Source organism: Trichosurus vulpecula, chromosome 4 (genome assembly GCF_011100635.1).
Source record: "Trichosurus vulpecula isolate mTriVul1 chromosome 4, mTriVul1.pri, whole genome shotgun sequence".
In the NCBI taxonomy this organism is placed as follows: Eukaryota; Metazoa; Chordata; class Mammalia; order Diprotodontia; family Phalangeridae; genus Trichosurus; species Trichosurus vulpecula.
The window spans coordinates 387,708,750-387,734,001 of record NC_050576.1 but is presented as its reverse complement, the minus strand read 5'-3'; the positions used below and the strand labels follow the sequence as shown (position 1 = coordinate 387,734,001).

At 37.4% G+C, this 25,252-nt stretch overlaps 1 protein-coding gene across 1 annotated transcript in view; it reads left to right on the top strand.

Annotated features, from left to right (window-relative positions):
* The first annotated feature begins 426 nt into the window (after positions 1 to 426).
* Positions 427 to 25,252, top strand: part of ANKRD10 (ankyrin repeat domain 10) — a 47,321-nt gene continuing 22,495 nt past the window's right edge. The window contains exons 1-3 of the mRNA XM_036753832.1: positions 427 to 818; positions 10,756 to 10,908; positions 13,823 to 13,914. Of these exons, the coding sequence (XP_036609727.1) occupies positions 600 to 818; positions 10,756 to 10,908; positions 13,823 to 13,914 (464 nt within the window). The 5' untranslated portion in view covers positions 427 to 599. The remainder of the gene's footprint in view (positions 819 to 10,755; positions 10,909 to 13,822; positions 13,915 to 25,252) is intronic.

Below are 25,252 nucleotides of genomic sequence, written 5' to 3'. Positions count from 1 at the left end.
GGCCACAGCTGCGGCTCCGGGGCGGGGCTGCTTCCTCAGCCTCCTCCGCCCCTCCCGCTCCCTCTATAACTCGGCGCTCCACCGGCCTGCGCCCAGGCCCGCGGCCCACCCGGGGCTGGTGAGAGCAAGCGAGCGGGACTCGGCGAGTAGGGCTGCGCGCGTGCGCAGGGAAACAGCCGGCGCTCCTGCCCCGCGGCGCTCACAGCTCCCCCCTGCGGCGGCGGCGCGCAGGCCGGCCCTCGGCCCCGGCGGGGAGCTCGGCAGCGCTTGGCCTCGCCCCGCCCCTAGCCTAGGGCCCGCCCCAGCCCACTCCCGGCCTCCTTGAGCGGCTGCTCCTCCTCCCGCTCTGAGGTTTCTTTCCTCGGCTCGGCTCAGGGACGCAGCAGCAGGAGCTGCGGCGGTAGCGGCGCTCGCTCGGCTCGCCTCGCCTCCTTTGTGTCAGGCAGCGGCGGCGCCGACCCCGACAGCGCCTGCTTCGCCTCCTGCTGTTGCTCCAGGGCCGGAGGCCTCCGTCGCCTGCGCGTCCGGCGTTCGATGCCCGGCGGCGGCTTCCTCTGAACCGCGTCTCCGCCGCCGCCGCCTTCCTTCACCGTGAGCGAATGACCATGTCCGCGGCTTCGGGAGCCGGCTCTGCAGTCGAGGCGGGCTTCTCCAGCGAGGAGGTGCTGACGCTCCGCTTCCCGGTGCATCGCGCCTGTCGGGACGGGGACCTGGCGGCGCTCTGCGCCCTGCTCCAGCACACGCCTCGCGCCCACCTGGCCGCCGAGGACTCCTTCTACGGCTGGACGCCTGTGCACTGGGCCGCACACTTCGGGAAGGTAAGCAAGGCCGGGGGGCGACGGAGACCAGCCGACGGAGCAGAGCGAGGGCTGCTGCACCCCCCCCCCCCCGGGCTCGTGCGGGCGGGGGCGGGGGGGGGGGAAATGTTGCTTTAAGGCGCCATTTTCTACAGTTCTGAGCTTTTATTTTTTTTTAATTGCCCTGCCCTGAGGAGTGATGGGGCCCCAGTCGGAGCTACGGAGCGCGGGCTGATGGAGCGGCCCGGCGCACGCGCGAACCTCCTTAGCCGACCCCTTCCCCCCTCCTAGCCTGGGAAGCCCCTGGTGGGAGGGAACCGTGGCGCTAGAGGGGCCGGGCGATGTCGCGCCCGGTCTCGAATGAGAGCCTGGAGCGGATGGGAACGGGTGGACGCCACTGGGGAGAGGGCGGGGGGGGATGGCGCCCGCCGGATCCCCAGGGCTACCGGGGGGGAAGGGAGAGCCAGTTTCAAACTTGGGGGCGGACTCCCTTGGAGGCCAGCCTTCTGCCCTCCCCTTGACCCTGTTGCGGGGAAGGGGCCGATCTGGGGGGAGCGGGGTGCGGAGAAGAAAGGCTCAGAGGGGCGGGGCTGGCGCCGTCGTCCAAGTTCTTTTTGAACTCCTTCCAGGCTTGGAACCAAAGGGGTGGGGGAGGGGGAGGGGGAGAGCGGCCTCATTTTAACGGCTGCGGTGGGGGGGTGGAGGGAGGGCGGCCGGTGGAGTTGGCCGCGGCGCGCGAACGTGCGCGCGGCCCCCGGCGGCCAGGCCCTGTGCGCGCGCCTCTTGCCTGGCCGGGCTCGGCTGCTTTCTCGGTCTGGCGTGGTGAGGGCATCCGGAGAAGGTCTCCCGTAATAGCCGCGTTAATGGAGGCGCCTCCGGTGGTTATAGCGGGGCTGGGGCCGGCGCTGACGCCGAGCCTTTCAAGTGGTGTGGGTTATTGCCCAGTAAATATTTTGCAAAAGCTGTCTAATTTGCAGCCTAGGAAATAGCCCAAGAAGCTACTTTTGGAGCGCCTGGGGTGATTAAAATAGACATCTGAGGCGAACTTCTCATAGTAATGTACTTTTGTCTCTAAGAACTGCAGTCCGATCCCTGCTACCTCCTGCAGAAGGCTTTCCAACAGCATCATAGTGACTGTTTTCTTGTTATGGCAACCGAGTTGTTATGTGTTGAAATAGACAAGAGTCTATTGTGTGGTCCAGATATGGTCCCCACGGATTCAAATCTTAGACACCAATGACTGAACAAGTTTGCATATATACATATTGGAAAGTCATTTACTTAAATGAAGTTTATAGTCTTGTTTTTAACATATTAAAATTCCTACCTAAAAGGGTTGTTTATAGTTACGGTGACTAAATAGTAATAAGTCGCTCAGTTCTTTGGATAATAATCTCACGTTATTAATGGTACCTACCTTTGTGATGAGATTTTTCCAGTTAATGAAGGAAGCCATAATAGTTCAGCTGTGTAATGAGTGAATGCAAAACTGTTCTCAGATTTAGAGATGGAAAGGGAACCTTAAGAGTTCATTACTTACATGGAAACTTGGATAAAGATCTTGAATAAAGTTCTATTTTGAAAATTTTAATTTAAGGAAAACTTGAGGCTTTCTTGATATTAAGGTAATGGTGTAGTGTAAGACTGGTTTTGAAGGAATAAACTCTAATGCTGCTTATGCATTCTAATCTAACAGCCATTTATTGTTAATTACATCAGACTTGATTTTCTCAAGTTAAAGCATAGTGAATATTATTCTTTTGTGATGCACTCAATTGTTGCAGGGACCAGGTTTAGGACCATAACATTTGTAGTTGGAAGGTTCCTTCGAGATTACCTAGGCCCAAAGAGGTTAATTAAGTGACTTGCCCTTGGTCACAGGTAATAAGTAGCAGAGCCAAGATCCAAATCTGGTATTTTTTCCACTATATCTGAAGTTCTTAATGATCAATCAGATGAGATTTGCTGGTATGCGTGTGTGTAAAGTTTTCTTATGTATCTAGTAGACCAGCAGGAACATTGACTTTCGAATCAGAGAACCTGAGTTAAAAGAAATGCTTCATTTATCTCTCATTTGCAAGGATTAAGATACTCATCATAATTCAAATTTTTCAACCAACTAAAGCTTATCTCTCTTAAAAGTGACACCTTAAAACAGTTTTTGACTTTGTCATTTGGCTTTTACTAAACAAAATACTGAACATAACTTACATGTGTTGCCTGATTCAGGATCATTACTATTAGTATCCTGACTGTATTTCTTCCTATCAGTATGACCTTGGATATATTTAACCTTTTTAAAAAGAGGGTTTTGAACTAGATGTTCTCCAACGTACCTGCCAATGCTTAGAATCCTATGGTACTATGTGATCTAATGCAGGGGTGGCCTCAAGAAGCCCTTGGTGTTTGTCTCTGAAACTAGATTGTTGAAACCCAGATTGTTGTGCTTTTGTAATTGTACTTTTTATTATTGTATCTTTCCTTTGGTTAGCTGTGGAGCTGATTAAATTCCCTTCATGAATCTAATCTGATATAAATCATTATTGGATGAGTTTTATTACAGCTATTTTCTCCTCAGAAGTCTTTCACTTTTGAATTGGTGACTGATTATGTGTAGAGTTCTGGATTCCTAGTACTCTCGAGAGTATAAAACATGGTTTTTAATTGTAACCTTGGGCAAGTCACTTCATGCTTTGCTGCAGTATATCGGTAGATTGGGGAGTGATTGGGGAGTGTGGAGTGGACAGGTCTCTTTCAGTTCTAAAACTCTTGAGATTTACTGTTAAGGCTGACATCAATATGTGTATATGGGGTGGGGGGAGGGATTGGTCTGGATTGGTGAATTTAATCCATATGAGGGAGCTTCTGGAAGGGAAAGTCGCTTCCCTGGTGGTGATCATTAACTTGAACCTCCTGCTCCTGTTTACTAATGGTTAAAAAGCTAGAGAGAGTCAGTGGCAGCACGTGAACCCAGGTGTTTCTGACTTTAGGACTGGCTCAGATTCTTGCTGCATGTTAAATGTAGAAGGGATAGAATTAAGTGTTTTTCTCTTCATATACGTTTCCCACTTCAGGCCAACCAGATGTTTGATATTCTGGTTTATGAGCAAGATAAATTATAGGATTCTCTAAGCTTCACTTTAAAGCTTAGCTCTGTATGTGAAAATGAGTATGGGAGTAGCAGCATAGACTACATGATTTCTGAGAGTTCTTAAAGATTATTCTGATTCTACATAAATTTTCTGTTCAGAATCTCGCACAGAGTAGCATAGTAAAATTTTATGTATTAGTACAAAAGCAAAGAATTTAGACTCAAAACTGGTCAGAGTTGTGACTACTGCTGTGCAATTTTATGTTTTAGTGATCTTGTTTACAAAAAATCGAATTAGAACTTTCTGAAACCTGTTGTGAAAAGTGTTGTGAGCTTGTAACTGAAATGTTTTCTTAGGTGATGAGGTTTATGTTGAACTAAGAAATGGTAAAGATAAAACAGGAGATACTTGTTTTAACTAAGTATACAGTTTGAAATAGTGTAACACAGTTCCTTTTCAAGAAGGACTAATATTCCATTATCTTTTTTGTAATGCCTTCAGTTATCGTTTTGTCATGTCTTTAGTTCTTTTTATGATAGCACTATCTTAGTAACTAATTGGCTTCTCATTTTTTATGAGGTGAAAGATGACTTGAAGATACCAAATGGCGTTGAGATTGCAATTAGGAAGGAAGCCAAGTTAGTCTTAAGGAGAATGCTATACTGCCTTGTCAAACCCCTGTGGGCATAGATCACTGGAGATGTGCTATAACAACTCTTGGCAGAGCACATTGAACAGTTTTTAAGAATGTTTAAAAGTTCTTGTAGGTAGGGCCACTTGTGAAAACAGTATTGGTGTTTTTTAGCAACATGTTTGTAAGAGGCAAAGTAGAGTATTGAATAGAGATGGAGCTAGTGCCTCAGTGAAGAAAGACCTACCTGGGCAAGTCAGATAACCTTTTGATGCCTCAGACAACTCTGAAGATTAAAAATTGCTGAGCAGCTGTTGGTCTTCATCGATAGAGAAAGCTCCTCTCTAGGAGTTCCCAATGCCATTGAAATCATTAGTCATCCAAAAAAAGTATTTACTGTGGCTAATCATATGCATCCTAACTTCCAGTATTATCCTTAAAGACAGTCTAATAATGTTATAAACAACATCTGCCTGTCTCAATGGAAAAGAATCCCCATGCTGACAAAATTGCTAATCCTTGAAGACTAGTGTTTATCACACAGTGAAGGGTTGGGAGGGGGGAACCAAAAATTAGTGTAGGTATCAAGATTACTGCCCTAGGGTAACTATACCAAGACACTAAATAAGTTGATTTTGGGGTCAGATTTGTTTTGGTTTTTTATGACTGTACCATATCTTGAATGTTTATCATTTACAAGGCTCTTCTAAGTTTAGTTTGGCTTTTTTGTTATACTATTTTAAAGTGACTTTTTGTCACTATAGGTAAAGAAAACTGTCTTCACAATAACTCTGACGTAATGGTAACACAAGTCATACAAGAAGTATTCTTCTTACCCATAATTTACTGCCTCCCAGGGTATTTAAAGCATGAATACATTCTGTTATTTATGGATTATGCAAGATTTTGAACAGCATATAGGAAAGCACTGCTCTCCAGGTATTAAATAAAAGTTGACATGTGCAAAATATTCATATATTTATTAATTTAATTATTAAAAATATATTTTAAAAACAAATGTAAGCTGCTATACATCGCTGTGTATTAGTTTTTCAGATTGGTGATCATTGGTCTTTTCAGTATAAATGAAATTCTTTACACTTCAGTGACTCAGTCAATATTTTAAGGTGCAAAAACTACAAGTTGTTTTAAATTTCTGTGCTTGTAAGTATTTGAAAAATTCTTTTTAGAATTAGCCTTTAAAATCAGCCCTATGGAATTTTTTAAAGGTGCTTTTCAAATACTGTATATTTAATATTGTAAAGGGGGCAGGCTTAGGTGGTGCGGTGGATGAAGTGCCAAGCCTGGGATCAGGAAGACTCAAATTCCTGAGTTCAAATTTGGCTTCAGGCACTTAGTAGCTGTGTGACTGTGGGCAAATCACTCCACCCTGTTTGCCTCAGTTCCTCATCTATAAAATGACCTGGAGGAGGACATGGTCAACCACTCCAGTATCTTTGCCAAGAAAACTCCAAATAGAATCACAAAGAGTGACACACAACTGAAATGATTGAAAAACAAAATATTGTGAAACTATAAAAAAGACATAAAATTGGAATATAGTTTTATGAAGGAAAATAGTAAATACGATTAAAACTTTATTGTACTTAATATATTGCATAAGCTAACCCTTTAGGGCATAAAGAAATGTCTTCATGTCACATTCAGGCATGTCTGACCCTATGACCCCATGGACCATAGCATGCTAATACTGGCCATGAAGTTTTCTTGGCAAAGATAGTGGAGTAGTTTGCCTTTTCCTTCTCCAGTGGATTAAGGCAAACAGGTTAAGTGACCTGTCAGGGTCACACAGCTAGGAGGTGTCTTGAGGACGAATTTGAACTCAGTTCTTCCTGACTCTAGGCCTAGTGCTCCATCCATTGAACCACTAGGAGCGGCTAACTCACTGTCCAGAGGAGTAGATCCATTAATAATGGACAGCTTTTGTGGAACTTAAATGGAAAGGGTCCAGGAGGCAAAAGTTGACTTGTCCTTAGAGACAGTTCCTTAAAGGCTTTCCCCTTCTTTCATTTGTTGTATATTTTAAGTTGTGATCTAGTCTTACCATACAGTAGTGCATTAGTTATACCCCTTCTATGGAAGAGCTGGGATATTTCCCTGTAATGCCATTTGACTGATTTCAAAACTTATGGTTTTTATTTTCCCCCCAAATTGTTAACGGGCAGTTAACCTTTTGAGCATGTGAAATATCATTTCCTCGTCTCTGTCTCCTGCCCTCCCTAGCTTCCTTCATGTCACAGCTAAAATTTCACCTTCTACGAGAAGCCTTTCCCAATTCTTAATGTTAGTCCTTTCCATTTTATTGATTATCTCCAATTTATCCTCAATATAGTCGTTTTCATGTTTGTGTGTTTTCTTCCACCCTACCCCCAACATACTGTGAACTCCTGGAGCATTCCCCACCCCCATGCCTGGCACTTAGTAGGTGCTAAATAATGTTTGTTGAATCACTTCATTTCTTTGAGCCAGGTATGTTCTCCTGGCTGGAGAGAGAGACTTTTTTCCTCTTTTTGAAATTAATATGTTTTTAGTTTTCAACATTCACTTTTATAGGATTTTGAGTTCTAAATTTTCCCCTCTCCTTCCCCCACCTCCCCAAGACTGCATATGCAGTCAGATACAAGCTATACGTGTACAGTCATATTACACATTTCCACATTAGTTATGTTGTGAAAGAAGAATCAGAACAGAAGGGGAAAACCACGAGAAAGAGGAAAAAAGAGAGAAAATACTATGATTTGATTTGCAGTCAGACTCCACAGTTCTTTCTCTGGGTGTGGACAGCATTTTCCATCATGAGTCTTTTGGAATTGACTTAGACTTAACTCTTCTCAGCAAAACCTGTCAAGGGCAGTCATAGCACAATGTTGCTGTTAGTGTGTATGATGTTTTCCTGGTTCTGTTCACTTCACTCAGCATCACTTCATGCAAGTCTTCCCAGGGTTTTCTGAAATCTGCCTGATCATTATTTCTTGTGGAAGAATAGTATTCCATTACGTTCATATACCACAGCTTGTTCAGCCATACGCCGGTTGATGGGCATCCTCACAATATCCAAATTTTGGCCACCACAGAAAGAGCTGCTGTGAATATTTTTATATGTGTAGATCCTTTTCCTTTTTTTTTTATGATCTCTTTGGGATACAGACCTAGTAGTGGTATCTGTGGATCAAAGGGTATGCACTGATAGCCTTTTCTTAAGGGGAAGAAGAGGGGAAAGTGGTATAGGAATGTCTGAATCACAGAGCAGCTAATTTGGGCAAGAAGAGTAATTGTAGCTAGAGGTTTTAATCCAACCGTAGCTTCACTTTAGCTACCCTGCATATAGATTTTAACTGATGTGCTCTGTAACCAACCAGGTGTTTAATAGCTTACATCTGCAGTAAGATTTTAGGGGTACCCTATATAAAAAAAAGAGGATTTGCTTCCTGTAAAGAATGAATGCAGCCAGTAACTTCGTCTTCATAGGAAGAGGAGATAAACTGTCCAGTATTCCTAGTAAGCCTACTGACTGGTGCTGAACAGATGATAAAGGACAATTCATAACCTTTGAGATAATATATAAAGCTGCTAATTCAGAAATACATTAATAGTGGTTTTTTTTACATTCAAAAGTCAAGTTTCTTTATTAAAAATGGAACTTGTGTCATGTCAAAATTTGTGTTAATCTTTTATATGCCATTTAAGAAGGGGTGACTTCTATCCACCACCACCCCCATGCAAAATTTTTCTTTTAAAATTTCAGTTAAACTGATGGAGAGTTGTAAGGGCAAGCAAAGTGGGACTTTATGCTGTTTTTTCTTTTGGAGTACTTCTTAGCACCAAGGCAACCAAGTGCCTTTGATTGAGAGTTGCCTTTGTAGGAAGGCCCATACCCTTTTGCTAATTAGGTCACTAGAGGTGTGATGCCCTCAGGCCCTCAAAAAGGGTGTGTGTGTGTGTGTATGTATACACACACACACACACTCTCTGAGGTTAGCATTTTGCCTTTGGGGGCACACTCATTGGTAGAGTGTTGGTGATTTGGCCAGACTAGACTCTGGGTAGCTGTTGGAGCTGAAAACCCAGATATTGGTGTGCCTCTCTGGAAACTGTAAGTCCCTGGTCAGACAGATAAAGGCCTGTCTTTCTGTGTGTGTTTGCTCTGTTTATATAATATATATATATGTTTGTAATTTCTGTTTGTATTCTCTCTGAAGTTCAGGGTGCTGGCTTTTCCCCCTGAACTAAGTGTATGTATGTTTAATTACAGTGAGATTGTTAACCCCTTAGAGTTGCTTTCCTTTAGAAAAGCAGATCAAAGGACATGTGCTAGCAGCCCTCCTGTGTTCTGCTGGTGGTGTTCTTACACAGCCATGGTAGCTGCAAGTAACATTGTTGTTACAAGAGTGAAGTGAGAGAACCAGGAAAACATTGTACACAGTAACAGCAATACTATGCACCTGTAAATGACTTAGCTAGTCTCAGCAGTACCAGGGACAATAGACCAGGACAATTCCAAAGGATTCATGATAAAAAATGATATCCTCCACCGAGATAGAACTGATGGAGTCTGAATGCAGCTTAAAGCATATTATTTTTTTTCGTGTTTTTTTATTTTTCTCTTTTGGTCTGTCATTCACAACATGACTACTATGGTAATATGTTTTGCGTGATTGAACACGTATAACGTCAAATTGCTTACTGTCTTGGGGTGGGGGGAGGTGAGAGAGGGATGGAGAAAATTTGGAACTCAAAGATTTTTTTTAAATGAGTGCTAAAGACAATTTTTAGATGTAATTGGGAGAAAAAGAAAACATTTTGTTAAAATTTCAGTTAAAATCATTGCCCTGTAGTATGTGCAAGAGAACATGGTTATAGATAGGTACTGGGTAAAATTACTAATATTTAGATAAGAGGTAGTTAATCCCTGAATCTGGTTGGTGTTTATGTTGCACATATACAACTATCATGCAAGGTAATTCAAGATAAGTGTCACTTCCACAACTTACTAGATTGCTTTGACCTTGGGTCACACTCTTAATCTCAGCAAACCTCGGTTTTTCTCTAAAATGGGAGTGGTCTACCAATCTCAACAAAGTGCTTTGCAAATTGTAAAGCATTTTGTGATGTCACCAAGTGAGGTTAGGGGAAAACAGGAAAGTTTTGATTGAAGAATTGAAGTGGGCTTTAAGGTGACAGATTTCACCATGTAAGGTAGAAAGAAGAAAGGCAGTTTAGAAATAGGAAATAACATGAGGAAAGGCATAGTGGCAGAGATGTGAGGATTAGAAATAACCCACTTGAGCTAGGTAGAACATGTGATCGGCAGTGATGTCAAAATTCTGACATTTTAAATGGTTCTAGATAATTGAGAAACCTGGATGTTGGCAAAAGGTTTTGAACTTTTTTTTTTTTTTTTTGGTAAACAATAGGTAGGGAGCCATATAAGGGTGACTTCAGCAGATCTATTCTTGAGGAAGGTTAGGCTGTTAAATAGTTTGAGGGGTGAATTGTAGTGGGGAAACAACTGGAAGCTGGAAGACCAATTAGAATGCTAATGTAGTCCAGATGGTAAGGGAGGCTGGATCTGGGACTGGGTGGTTCCAGTGAGAAAAGCCTGAAAGGGACATATGTCCAAGTGATATTGAGGAGAGTGAGAATAAAACGAACAAGATTTTACAGCTGTATGCGGGAGATTTATGAGAAGGGTGGTACCACTTGAAATAGTGTCCAGTCAGAAAGTAAAACAAGACTTTCAGGAAAGGAAATGAAATCTGAATTTGAGGTATGTTTTGGCAGCAAAGCAAGATGATCTTCTGTAGGCTGTTGAAAATGTGGGTGTTTAGAGCTTGAGAAAGAGCTCAGCGTTAGAGATATGTAGATTAGTGAGGTTTAGTGCAGAGATTATACTTGAAGCCTTGGGAGTATATACAGAAAATGTCTAGTTTAAGAGTGTAGCAGTTAACAGAATGGAGTAGGATATGAATGGGGTGCTAGACTGACGGGAAATTGCCCCTTTAGAGATGACCATTTCTGAAGGATGTTGTTGCTTCAGAATAGGTTAGACCAGTGAACTTTGAGATTTCTTCGAAGTTGAAGAGTCTTATTTGGATATTTTATTTTTTTCAATGGGATTCATCACTAATTTGGAATTTGGGGTAAACGTTTACAGGTATATTTAATAGTATAATTAACATAAGTATTTCTCTTATTCCCACTGCTTTTCTTAAAGTTGGAGTGCTTAATACAACTGGTGAGAGCTGGTGCTACTCCGAATGTCTGTACGACACGATTTGCCCAAACACCTGCCCATATTGCTGCTTTTGGAGGACATCCTGAGTGCCTGATCTGGTTGATCCAAGCTGGAGCCAACATTAACAAACAGGTATGGAATGTGACTGGACGTAATTATTTTTTTTTTTCATTTGTGACCAATTTGTACTCTGGTGTTTAAAATTGATATTCTAACCAGAGTTTGAATTTTATTCAAAGTGCTGGGATTTATTTTAATTGAATATTTTGGATGAGTGCCATTCATGAATCTATTTATAAATACAAATCAGTTGGCAAATGACACATCTAAGAAATAAGTACTATAAAGCTAACATAACCAAATTTACAAAAGAGTGTGGAAGAAAATTAGGAATATTCTGTGGCTCATTTATAAACTGGAAAAGATAAAATGACCACAATGTGCTGGTGTGTATCATTTTTTCCCCAGATAAGTTGTATATCACTTGAATTTATGAAAATAAAGTTACTTAAATGTGTCATATAGCTAGTTAGATAAATGGCAGACCTTGGGACAAGTAAATTTGTAGGCTATAAACCTGTACTTAAAATTTACTTTGGAATCTATCGAACCTATCTTATTTTTCCCCTTAATTTACCTTTTCCAGCAATCTCTCCATCTTCTTCTCTCCAGTCCCTCTTTTTTCTCCCCATATACACATTTGTCCCCTCTTGCTTCTCTTATTCCTCCTTTTTTCTCCAAAAGCAACCAATACTTAATCCTTCAGTGCTTAAGTGAATGCATAATCTCATCAACACGGATATTCCATTGCAGATCAAAACCTATTCATGTAGCCTTCCTTTGTGATTCTTGTCTGTAGTCATCCATAAGCTCCCCATAGGATCTATCAATGTGCTAGAGACCTTCTAGGTTTATTTAAATTTTATGAGTACTGGTGCGACTACTTTCTGTGGGTAGGTCATTGTTGGAAATTAGCTGATGCTTACTTGGCCCAATATGTGTATCTTTATTACATTACTCTTTGAGTCACTTGAAACTTTGATTCTTCACAGATAGTGGTGTTCAAGATCTGAAGCCATATAACATCAATCTCTTTTCAGATGACCTTATGCTGATTTCATCAAACCGTAGAAGATTACAGAGCCTCCTTAGTGAGATGCAGGATTATTCAAAAAATTAAGAGTCCATCCAAAAAACCCCGAATTAATGAAAAATGCCCAGCACCCTCTCTATTACTGTATTTTGTATATAGCTTATATTTGCTTATCTGTGAATATGTTGAAACTTTTCAGTAGATTGTATTTTCATTAAAGGTTTGGATTGCCTTGCTTTTGTGGCCCCAGCACCTAGCATAATCCCTAACAGATAATCAGCAAGCATTTGCTAAGTGCTTATTATGTGGCCAGAGGTGGGATAAGCCCTGGGGATATAAAGAAAAAGCAAAACAGACCCTGCCCCCAAGAAACTCACATTCTGTTGGAGGAGAAAATGTCCATAATAGGTATATAACAAGATGTATAGAAGGCAGATGGAAGGTTTTAGAAGGCAAGATGCAGTGGCAGTTAGTAGGATCAAGAAGGGTCTCTTTCATAAGGTTGCAGTTAAGCTGAATTTTGAAGAAAGTCCAGGAATTTGTCAGGTGAGAGAATCCCATGCAGGGAAGACAGCCATTGCCAAGGCCAAGAGATAATGGAGGGAGTGTTACATGTGAGGGACAGCAGGTAGGCCAGGGTGTTTGGACTGAAGAAGGCAGGAAAGATAGGGGTTAGATCATGAAAAGCTTCAAAATGCCAGAGCAAAAAGAAAGTAAAAAATATACATTTTGATAAATGCTTGTCAATTTGTTTTTGATTTTTGAAAGAACCAAAGGTTTTTTTTTTCTTCATTTCTTTGTTGATGCAGTTGTATTTTTCTTCTGTGGGTTAGTTGCCCTTAATCCCCACAGCCCAATAAACAAACAAAATATCACACCTGTGCTTTATATTTCTTTGTCTCTTTGAAAATGATATATCTGGCGGTCTTTCACTGCTAATATAGCCCCAGTCTTCATAAAGGATTTAGCTTTCCATTATTGACATCTACATAGTCAATAAACATTGAGAAGTAAAAGATAGATAAGGTTTAGAGAGGGTTTTAGTTAGCCATTTTAAGTTGTTCATGCTAAAATCTCAAATATTTTTGGAGTAAGACTGGTTCCTGATATGGATAAGCATATTTTTCTTTCTCTTACATGTTTTGCCTTCAATGCCTGTGAGAGCGCGTTGTCAATTAGAGTAGATTTCCATATTTTTTAAATGGTATCCCTCGAGCTCTGATTGGAAGGCTATAGCAGTAACATGATTCTTCTAGTTGGCATAAAATAAGTATTCCAGGAGGTACTTAGCTCATGGAGGGGCAGTGTGGCATAGTGGTGAGGGAGTTAACCTCAGCCAGAAAGAGAGATTTAAGTTCTGCCTCTGACACATCGTGGCCTTATGACTGTGGGCAAGTCACTTAACTGGTCTGCTCTAGATAACTCTCCCTGACTTACAAGTATGAGAGCCTTCTGACTTGCCTTGGTTGAAGCAATTTATTTACCTGGAATTCCCTATTCCAGTGAAAACACAGGTGTAGTTCGTGTTCCCTATTTAACTCATGTTATAAAAAACTTGTTCAGAAATTTGGTTTTACTAAGTCTTTTTTTCCTCTTATCTGAGACCTGTCTTAAAGAAGTGATGGAAATTTATACAGCTGTTGTTTCTTCTACACTACTGATGACCCAAATCTTTTTTTTTTCCCCTAGGATTATTGACATCTGATAAGATGTATATTTGGGGTTTTTTGCTTTGTTAATTTTTAGAAAGATTGCACCTGGGTTCATTTTTCTTTTTAAAAAATATTCACAGTAGATGAATTTTGTATTCCAACCAAAAGATCCTGTTCTTTCTTCCTCAGACTTACATTTTTGTCTGCTTTAAAATTTGGCTAATAGCATTCTCGTTGTAAAAGCCCACTGTTTATTAGATGAGTATAAGAAGTATAGTACTTACAGTGTTTTTATTTGCAGGATTGTGAGGGCGAAACTCCTATTCACAAAGCTGCACGTTCTGGTAGTATGGATTCTATAAGAGCTCTTGTGGCTAATGGAGCTCAAATCGAGTAAGTGTGGTTTTTGTTTTTTAACTGAAACAAAATATAATTCAGAGTAGAGTAAAAAGAACACTAGAATAGACACTTAATATTTTAAAAGTGTTTAACTGTTAGATTAATTTTTTTTTTAACCAATTAACCTCTGACACAGAAGAAGCAAAATTTTCTGTTGTTAAGCACTAGCAGACAAAGAGTTTGGCTTTGTTTTAACTTCACATACAATTCTATGGTGAGAGGCAGTGTAGTGCAGTGGAAAATGCACTGGATTATAGAGTTCTTAGTTCTGCATGACATGTGGCCTTGCATAAGTTACTTAATATTTCTATCTCAGTTTCTTCATCTATAAGATGAAGGGACTGGATCTAAGGCCCTGCCATCTCCAAATTTCTAGATTCTAAGTCACATAACCTCTCTGTGTCATCATCTTAGGAAATGAGGGTGATTTCTACCTTATGCTTTGAAAAAAGGCTATTGTGAGTTTCAATTTTTTTTTCCAGCTCCTTGGAGGAGTTGTATGGATGTGTGTATTTACATATATACAAACACACTCATAAAACTTACTGGGGTATTGACACAGTGGTAGCATTATGATTTTAAATTTCAATACAAGACCTTATGGATCTTGGTAGAGAAATTTTGGTGCTTTAGTGTATCTTAAAATACACTGAGAGCATATGATTTGCACACAAGTACTGTTTGGTAGCTTTGCATTAGTCATATATTTCAGGTGTTGTATTTGCATTGTATTAACTTTTTAGAAGGTTAATTTTTTTTTTTTAATTAAAAATTTGTACTTTTGCAATTTACAGCATTAACAAAATGGGTACAGCTGTCAACCTTAGTCAGATGTGAGCTATATAGCTTATAATAACCAAAATAACTGTATTGGCTTTTCTTTATTATAATGTACTGAATAAAAAAATGTTTTTTGTAAAATTGATTTCAAACTTTCCTAATTAGAAACACGAAAATTCGGCCTTTGAGTGAAATAAGTTACATATATCTAACTTCGTTTAACCCTTTGGTTTCCATTTTACTGTTGGCTCTGCCAACAATATGTAGATCTGCCTTTAAAGTAAATCTTGCTGTGGATGTTGTCAGGAAAGCAAAACTACATAGTCTAGTATGGTTTATGTTCTAATATGAAGGACTGTATATATGTATGGAGTTTTCTTTGATTAAGTACTGTTTTACAAAAGCAGGCTATTGAAATGAGCTTGGGATCATGGAAACTTTACTAATTTGTCATACTGAAATTTGACCTGCAGTTATCGCATAGAATGCTACATTGAAAGGAAGTTTAGCTATTAATATAATATCTACGTAATTTTTTTTCTAAGGCAGTACATTTCCATGAAATCCATTTTTCAAAAATGTCCCCTTTAGAAACAACAATTTAAAAAGGATTATTTAGAGCTATAATTGTGGCTAAAAGTTACCTTTCATCAGGCATATCTAAGTTTAAATGCACATTATTCATATGCTTCCTCAGTGTAATTTTAGAAATAATGTTAACAGAGGTGGAATCTATTATGATTATGAAATAATTTATGGAAATAAGCATTTGTTATTTAATATAGTCACTCTTATTGAAATTATTTTTTATAAAAATGATGCCTTTAGTTTTTACTTGAATATTTTTATTCTGTAGCTTTTGGCATCTCATATTTTAATAGATAGTTTAATCATTTGAACCAGTAACAACATTGTTTTTTTACTTTCAGAAAATATTTATTTTTATCTATAGATTATTTGCAGTTTTGCCCTTGATTCCAGGATTCTCAGGTGTCTTTCTTTCCCAATCTGATTGGACATGGCTTCAACTTCTAGACTCATTATGAAACCTTCATTATAGTGATTTCCTTGATTTAACTCTTTTCTTTAAAATGAAAATTATTTAATCCAAATGAGAAGCTATCCCAAAATGATTTTTTTCTATAAAAGTTTTATGGTATGATATTTCTGGGTTTTTAATTCAGCATAATTCCTTGGAATAAAACCTTGAAATTCCCAAATGATTCTTAAAAATATTTTTATCAATAAGTTAATTAGGAAATTATTTATTGATTGTCATTCCACAAATTTTTAATTTTTTGTAGTTTTGTCTCCCAAACATAATATAATGAAACTCTCATAATATCTGTTATAGGTCTACTATTATATATTTATATGTAATGCTACATATATATGCAAATTGAAATTGGCAATTCGAATAAATTTTAAAAGCATTAGAATAGAATGGATTAACTTGGAAGCCTTTATTTAGCTATTTTATATTTCTATACATACTGGGCTAAATTATATTTACTCTTTTTCCTTCATTAATATTTAGGGGAATGTTTTAGGTCTTGTTTTTACATGGAAAAAGTAAGTTTCTTTTATATTTATTTCATTCAAATTTTGCTTTCTTGTAAATATCCAAGACCTTAAAATTATGTGCTTCACTGATCATCATCAGGTAGATTCTCATAAGGGTGAGTAGGAAACTACCAAGTACTTGTGGATAGAATGTTGCTATATAACTTACCTGTTAATGTAGGTTGCAACTATAAGATAACGCATATCAGCTGCCGTGCATCGTATTAAATTTTCTAGCACCACACGTGAGTATGTTAATTGGACTTTTTAAAATTTGCTTGTTAATTGTAACTTTTGGTGCCATGTTTTCTTTTCCCTTTGAGATAAACCTTTTTCAGGCTTAAAAAATATAATGGGCATATTGTAGATGTGTTATACTAAATTTATCTATACAATTTGGCATAAGGAGTTTCCTCACTGGGAGTTGCCTATACCAAAGAAATTACAGAACCAAACTCCTCACCTCCTTGAATATTATAATGTAACATTTTTGCCATATAAATTTAGAAAATCAGATAATTTTACAATGATTTTGTTTGTATACTTTTAAGTTATAGACTTCTGCAAGAAATTTTTATCTTTTAGGTTTGGTTTTTAGTACTTAGCATTTATATTTGTTCGATTGTGTATATAGGGTTACTTCAAACTTTCTAACTACAGCTACCAGTTTCACAGAATATATCCTGTAGTAGGGAGATTGACAAACTCAAAGCATATTTTTCTTTTTGCTCTCATCTTTTCATAAGACTACTTTTAAATAGCTAATCTCTGGTAATATAGAGGAAAAAATTAATACTTTTTGAGTAGCCATAGTTTTAATAAAGTACAAACTAAATCTTGACTATATTTTCTTTTCTTCTCTTCAGGAGGAAACAGTCACCCTATTGGCTCTACTGTTTTAGGTTTTCTGAATAGAAATAAAGTAGGATACAGTTGAGCTTATAGGACTCTGTTTACTCATGCATTGTGGCTGGCATTCCTATTATAAAGAGTAAAACATTCCGAATGAGCCATGGGGCACATTTTACCTCATCTGAGTCTTGTGAATTACATGTTTGGTAGCTTTGGCTAAGCCATAGAGAACCCCAATTGTAGTTGAGATAGCTAAACTTTTATTACATAAAGCTAACCTGTATTTTCTTGACACTTGTAGATCATTGCTTCAGTGTTAAATGTTAATGGAATACATTCATAAACCATTTTGCAAAGCAGATACTTTAGAATTTTTTTTTCCAGGTGACATAGGTAGAATTCTGATAAAACAAACTTTAGTGGACTGTCAGTTATTGTTTTAGAATTTTGTTGATTCACACTTTGCTTTAAAATAAGTGGGCCATTGGTAAAGTTGGGAAGTACGGTGTTTGTTTTAACATGATTTGAGAGACCTGTGTTGTAGCACAAAAATATTGCCATCTGTGTTCAGGTCTTATAAAATGCTGTATTTTTAAATTTTTTGACATAATCTGTTCCCAATTTGTGTCTTGTAGTTGCAAATAAAAGCAGCTATCATTTAAAGCTAGAATACAAATTATGTTAGCTTCCTTTCTCTTCTTCTTGATTTTTTGGTCTGTGGATTTTCCAGGTATTGCCTATAGGAAAGTTCACTTGGAGCTAAGGAAACCTAAGCATTTAAAGATCTTTTTTCAGTTTAAAAATGTTCCATGTGTTATGAAAAATTGTAGTCTTCACCTTGAGAGACAATACTTTATTACCTCAGATGTATGAGAGTCCAATAGATTTTAAAAATAACTAATTACTAATTAACATAGGTATGCACTGTAAGAGAAAGCAAAGATTTGAAATTTAAGAATTTTTCTATCTGGTATTAGCACAATTAAAATTACTGTCTTGAATTGGTTCTACCTAAATGGGCTGGGTAATTTAAAAAATTTTAGGTAGCCTACATTATCTAAAAGTTTGAGTATGAGGTACATAGCCTCTCATTTGGAAAATGGTCTCTGCTTATTATATTTTTCTTTATTTTTTTAAATTCTTAACTCTTCAGTGAAGGACCTTGATGGTTTTGAATAAAAGTAATATCTCTTGTTGTATAACTTTTGCCTGTGCTCCTTTAGGGTCAGTATTCAAGTGATTGGGTTAATCTTAACCTAATGCATAAAGTACTTGAAGCTTTTTGCAGTGATTACTCAATTAAATTATGTGCCCCATCAGATTTATTTTAGGGGAGGTATTACAGTTTTTCTAGAGCCATGCAAAGGGCCATGCCTTGTACTTTATGGAAATCACTAAACTGATTAACTGAATTTCCTATTTTTTCTTATTCCTTACTTCAAAAATCAAATATATCGTCCATTGTTTTCCATTTTTTTGTTCCAGTCTCTAAGAAAGAGGTTGCCTTTCTCTGTACTAGGGCCAGCCCCTTACTTATTTCCTTGGTCCTTTTCACCATATCTCCAGGACCTTAACTCGTCATTTACACCAATCTTCATTGTTTCTTTGTGCTTCAGGCTGTATGATATGAGGTAGAAAGGGAATCTTGAGTGAATTCTGTTTAGCAGCTTTGTGACCTGGGCAAGTCATTTTTCTTGTCTGAGCTTCACTTGTGAAATAGTTGTATACCAGTAGCACATACCTCAGGGGGCCGTTTCGAGGACCAGATGAGGTAATGGTTGTGAAGTGCTTTTCGAATTTTAAATCACTACATAGATGTTATTGTTGTTATTAACAATGATAATAGTTTCATCAATACTGCCTAAAAGCATGTCCAGGGCTTCCAGAAGCTTGGGGAAAAGAATCAAACACATTTCACTTGACCTTACTGTTCCCCTCAAGTATAGTCCTATTGAACTGGTAAACTCCTAGAACTATCTGGGCTTGCTGCCTCCTCTTTCCTCACTATTCAAGCTTCTAGCCCTGCTATTCAACTGAAATGATCTGGTAGTAATTACTCTTACCGAGATTACTGGTAGCCTTTCTTCCATCCTAATTCCCCATGACCTCTCCTCAGCTTTTGATACTGTTGACCAGCTCCTTCTATTGTATATTCTTTCTTCCATTGGCCTCTGTGGCACTGGTCTCTGCCTACCTATCTAACTCTTCCTTCTCAGTCTCCTTGGCTGAAACATCTGATTCCTGCCCTCTCTTCTATTCTTTTGGTACTCTTATTAGCTCCCAGAGGTTCAAGTAGAATTTCTCTGCAAATAGTTCAAGTTATGTTAAATTCAATACATTATATGTATACACACATGGATGTATGTATATACATATAAAACCTTAATCTCTCTCCTGAACTCCAGTGATGCATAACTAGCTACATGCTGGTCATTTTTACCTCTGCTTTCTGTCACAGCATCACAACTAATCTTCTACCGCCTCAAACCCACTTTTCCTCAACCCACCTTTATTGCTGTTAAAGGTGTACCATCCTTCCAGTCACTCAGGTTTGCAACCTCAAAACCATCCTTATCTCTTGACTCTCCTTCTCCAGCCTTTCTATCTCAAATGCAGTCAATTGTCAGTTTTTGATAATTCAGCCTCCACAATATTTCTTATGTCTGTCACCATTTCTGCTCCTGCTGTCACTATTGTAGTTCACCTCTAAACCAGACTGTTGTGGTGGATTACTAAATGTTTTCTCTGCTTACAGTTTCCTACTCTCTAATCCAACTTCCCACATAACTGCTGAAATAATCTAAAACACAGGTCTGACTGTGTGACCTGCTCAAGAATATTTTACAGCCTTCAAGGAGGACATAGAAATTCTGCTTGGCATTTCAAGTCTTTATTCTAGCCTCCTTTTCCAGAGTTATTTAATATTTTTACCCTTCATATACCATCTCTATGTCTGCATTGTATCCTATCTTCATCTCTACCTGTAGAATCTCTAGCTTCCTTTAGCGTTCAACTTAGATGCTATGTTATACAAGAAGCTTTTCCTTTACCTCTTCATATCCAGCTTCGTGTTCTCTTCTTCAAGTTTCTTGTAGTTATAATTCCTGTCCCGTGCCCCCCAGTAGAATGTAAATTCCTTGAAAGTTAGGAGACTATTATATTTTTGTCTGTGTATCCCTGTATCTGGCCAGATGCTTAAATAATGTTTGTGTAATTGAACCCGATTATTTCCAACTTTGCTTTTTTTAAATTTCTGTATTTCTGATTTCCAGGCTCTTTCAAAATTTTATTAGCTATCAGTGTAAAGGCAAGCATATTAAGGAATTATTTACTTAGGAGTGAAGATAGAATCTATATTAACATGCAAGCTGTGAGAAAAGTAGGATGATCATATTCTATTCTTAATAGTTCAGTTTAGGCATTTGGCTTGAGGTGGAGTTTTTTCTCCATAATTATCTGGAGTAATACACATGCTTCACTTTGACTGATAAACATTTTTAAGTCTTGCTTCTAAATGCAGCCAATGGACTCTAGATCTGGATATTTTCTTTTGTGTTTCGAAACCCTTAATTACAAAATAGAAAATGCGACTTCATACCTGTCACCGCTGAAATTATCCACAGCATTAGAAATAATAAATCTTATTTTAATTAAGCAAAATTTTAATAACTATGTACTAAGGCATACAGTGTTGGTAGACAGGACTTCTATACTAATGGGATAACAAATTCTTCAAGTATTTTAATGTAAGTAAACCTAATTTGGCTTCAGACAGCTGCATTACAAGATCAACTTCAGTATCTCAAACTTGAAATGAAAACTTGGCACCAAGCGTCCTTTAGGTAGAAAGTTTGTAAATGTGTAGTTTCTTCTTATAAACTGTTACCTACAGAATATGTATGTAAGACATTCTTCATACCTACTTCAAAATTTTTATTTGGATACCAAAGGGTTAAAAATATATACATTTATATACATGTACTTTTCAAATTATTTTACTGAAGAAATTGACTAGTATGCTAATGTTTGTCTCTGTACATATAGACATATAATGTTTTGATCTTTTTTTTAATGATTCCATGTATTTGCTTATTTTTGTCTAGGAATAGTTACTAATGTATTTGAGATACAGCAAACCAAATTATAAAGTTACCAGAATCGTGAGTTGACTAATGGTTTTTAGTCCATACTGTTAAATTTTTATCGGAATATTGACAGACTTAAATTGGCTTCATGCTAAAAAATATCGTTATAAGATGGCAGTGTCCTGTCACAGTATCTCATGGTTAAGGTGGTCACATGACAATGGCTTAAATGCAATGAATAATGTGCTCCTGCACCATATGTATGTATATGTATTTTTTTAATCTAAATGTTGCCTGCAAATATGTGATCCCTTATGATATAAGTTTCCTGTTTTATGAACCCTTGCCCGTTTTAAATCAAACAGAAGATTCTGAAACTGTAAAAACTACACATGTCAATGTTTTACAGCTACGTAATTCGAATTGACTTGATTTTTTCAAGTAATCCTAGAAAGGGGGAGCATTCCATATAGAAACTGCTGAAACTGCCACAGGTGCTTCTCCGAAAACCTTACAGTTGTGGCATTGAATGTTCAGTATCGCTTCCTTTCTCCACACAAGGCATACTGTTGAGGTATTTGTTGCGGTGATTGGTTTTAATGCTAATCTAGGAATTCAGATATAGAATCTTTAGATTTGCATGCTTTGCTTATCCTAATTTATGATATCTACCTTTATTTGTAAACTAAACTAACAATAGTTAAGTTGAGATCAGTATTTTAACAGAAATATTACATTGATATTCAAAAGATGTGGTTTATTATTTTATATTGTCGCATGGCATTAACAAAACATGACGAGGTGATGTGAAACTCAGGTTTTCAAAAAAAAAGCTTTTTCAGTAATTTCCTTGTAAATACTGAGTTTTTTTTTTTTTTAAAAAAAAGCTTAAAATAATTTGGTTTTTCTTTATAGAAAAGTGTATTCATATACTACCTTTATTCCTGTGACACTATAAGTGGAAAGTATAAAGAGTTGCTAGCAACATATTTCTTTTAGAGGGATTTTTAAAAAAATTTCTTTGCTTCAGTACCCAGTTTTAAGTCAACAAAACCACGTCTAACTCTTGTTAGATGTTGTGTGCAACACAGACTTTTCCTTGTAAATAATATAGGTCAGTCAAAGGGAGCATAAGTATCTGTCTTACACAAGTACCTATTTTTTGTGCCTGCAATTGAGCAGTGCAGGTAACCCCCATGTAAAGTTGTTAATTCATGTTTTCCCATTGTTTTATAGAAAAATTCAGAGAAATCAAGAAAGCTAAGTGTAGGGAGAAAATGGTTGACCTCGATTAAAATATTTCTTCAAATAGTCCATAATGTGTGTGCGTATATATAGCCTATATATACTAGTCTTAGTAAAAGTATAATAATCATGAATTTGAATGGATGTACAGATAAAATGACTCTATACATTTCTATTTGTCTCTCAAACAACTGTCTAAAAAATTACTGTTCTGCTACTATCATTTATCTTTAAAATATAGAACAGTTATAACCTTAGGACTACTAGATGTACTTTCAGTTGTAATTCAAAACTCAAGACAGCCTATTAAGTGCAGTTTTTAGGTTTTTATTTTAATGCTACATAAATCCATGGCAAATTAAATTTTTTAAAAGGCATTTCAAGTCTAAGGTGTTTGTTTCTCTCTTTAATTTTTTTTTGTCTTCAGAGACCTAGTCCTAGATTAGTGTGTCTAATTTCATTATCGCTTTAATTGTCATTAAAGATAGTTCTTGGAAACTTTTTATTTTTTTAAGCTTTTGTGTAGCACTGGGGCTCCAATTGCTTTTAATTTCCCTTTGGAGTGAGTACCTTAATATATACATTCTGAAACAGTAACTTAACTCAATAGACAACTCTTCAGACTTTAAAAATGTAGAGTCAAGATCATTTTGAGATAGTTATAAAAAATTACAAAATTGAAAGACCTAAGTGCTTTTTTGGATATTAAATTTACTCTGTAATTCTTAAAAGCACAGAAGTATTAAGAAAGAGTATTTTGTGAAGTCGTTTAAATTTTGTTAAAATTAATCAGTCTTGAGTTACTATTTGCTCTGTTATGAGATATCAGATCCAAAAGGGATTTTATTTTGTTGCCAAACCCTCTAAGTGTGAGGGTGCTCTAAGTTGTGAAATATTTTCATGACAGTATTTATGTTTTAGAGTAATATCTTTTTTATAGAGAAGGTATTAAAATTGGATATATATTCATTATATAAGAAGTAGATTGAAAGCACAAAAAGTTATTTGTGTTTTTGTGACTGTTTTAAGGGGAAAAAATAGCATTTTAAGAGACAAGAGGGTAGAAGCTCGCTGCCCTGGAGTCAGCAATGCACCATTGCACTGTTATCAGCTCTGCTGCTAAGTCTCTTGGTGACCTTAGGCAATCCATTTCACTTCTTTGGGCCCCAGTTGCCACACCTATAAAATGAGCAGTGTTGGATTAGGTGATCGCAGAGGTACAACATTTTGCAACTTTGGCTGCTCATTTCAGACCGTTTTTTTTTCTTTTCATCCTACATAAAATGACATATTTGAAAATAACTACTATGGCAATATCTTAAGAAATGAAACGAGTAAGATAATTTTTGCCTGGTTTATTTTAAACCACTGTTATTGCAAAGTGATTTTTAAAGTATATATTAAACCACTTGAAATTTTTAAAAGAAAAAAACCCTAAAGCAATATGAGTCCTTAGTACTGCCAATAAGTGTTATTTATGTTATCTCTAGACTTCTGAGGTATTAAAGATTATAAGCCTCTGATGATTAAGAATTGAGATTGGAAATTAGATCTGCAATTAAAACCAAAAAAAGTCATTACATAACCTTTATTAAAACACATAGTTAATATAATTAATGTTTTTTTAACTGCATATTCAATAAATACTTAATTGTGTGCCCACTCCCATGGGATGCAAAAGACATGGTCTTTTTCAGAGGAGCATATAAGCTAATTGGGAAGACAGTACATACAAATGAAGCAATCAGTGAACAAAATATAGTATTCCCAATTAATTACATGCTAGTGTAATAAAGTTCTAAGTTATGAGAACAGGTCATTTTATGATAAGATCAGTACAGATTACAGGCAAAGAGTTACAAAGTTTCATAGAAGAGCTATTATGTGTTAGTATGTATAGATTGCCAAATACGAACTAATACTGACATCTAAAGTTTACTGAGCACTTTCTGTATGTTAATCTTCTTTGAGCCTCACAAGCAGGTGCCACAGGCGTTGTTCCATTTTGTAGGCCATCTTATAGATGAGGAAACTGAGGCCTAGAAAGGTTAAGTTGCCTAGCATGAGAGACAGAATTGGAACCTGGGTCTTTCATGACTCCAAGTCCAATATAGTGGAAAAACACATTGCCTTCCATCCCCAAAGAAGACAAAACAGCGAAGCTAACAACATTATGATTGATGGGCTTTTATCGGACGTTGGAAGTGAATTATGAATTGTGAAGTTGTCATCAGAACATCAGAAGGTTTTATGTTTAGTGATACAGAATTAGATCATCACCAGTCATCACTTCTGAAGTACTAGTGCTGTCCTATCTGTTCTTTGGTTGGGGAAATTTGAATCTCCTAAAGAAAACTTGAACCCTTGTTTCCTGATTCTTGGCTCATAACCAGTTTGTTTTTGATTAACATTCTTTTAAGTCTACAAATAGTTTAGGAACCAGCAGAATTCTGTTTAATTCTATTAAATCTTGTGGGAAATCAGAATGCATTTTAAGTTTTCTAGTTTGACTTACTATCCAAAATAAGGGCTAATGCCATTCTTTGTGAAAATTTTGTAAAGACACGTCCTTTGCCTTGAGGGAGGGAGAAAGGGGGCACTAGGAAAATAACTCAACAACCGTTACTATTCTGCTCTCTCATCCCTAGTAATTTTTTCTTCCTGGCAGTAAACATGTTGGTACTATTTTCTTTAGGATACTAATTTCACTTAAAAGACTATAGGAATTACCATACCAGGCTAACTCATGATCCATCCAGCCTAATATTCTCTTTGATGAGCATTGAAGGCTATTTTGTAGGAAGATG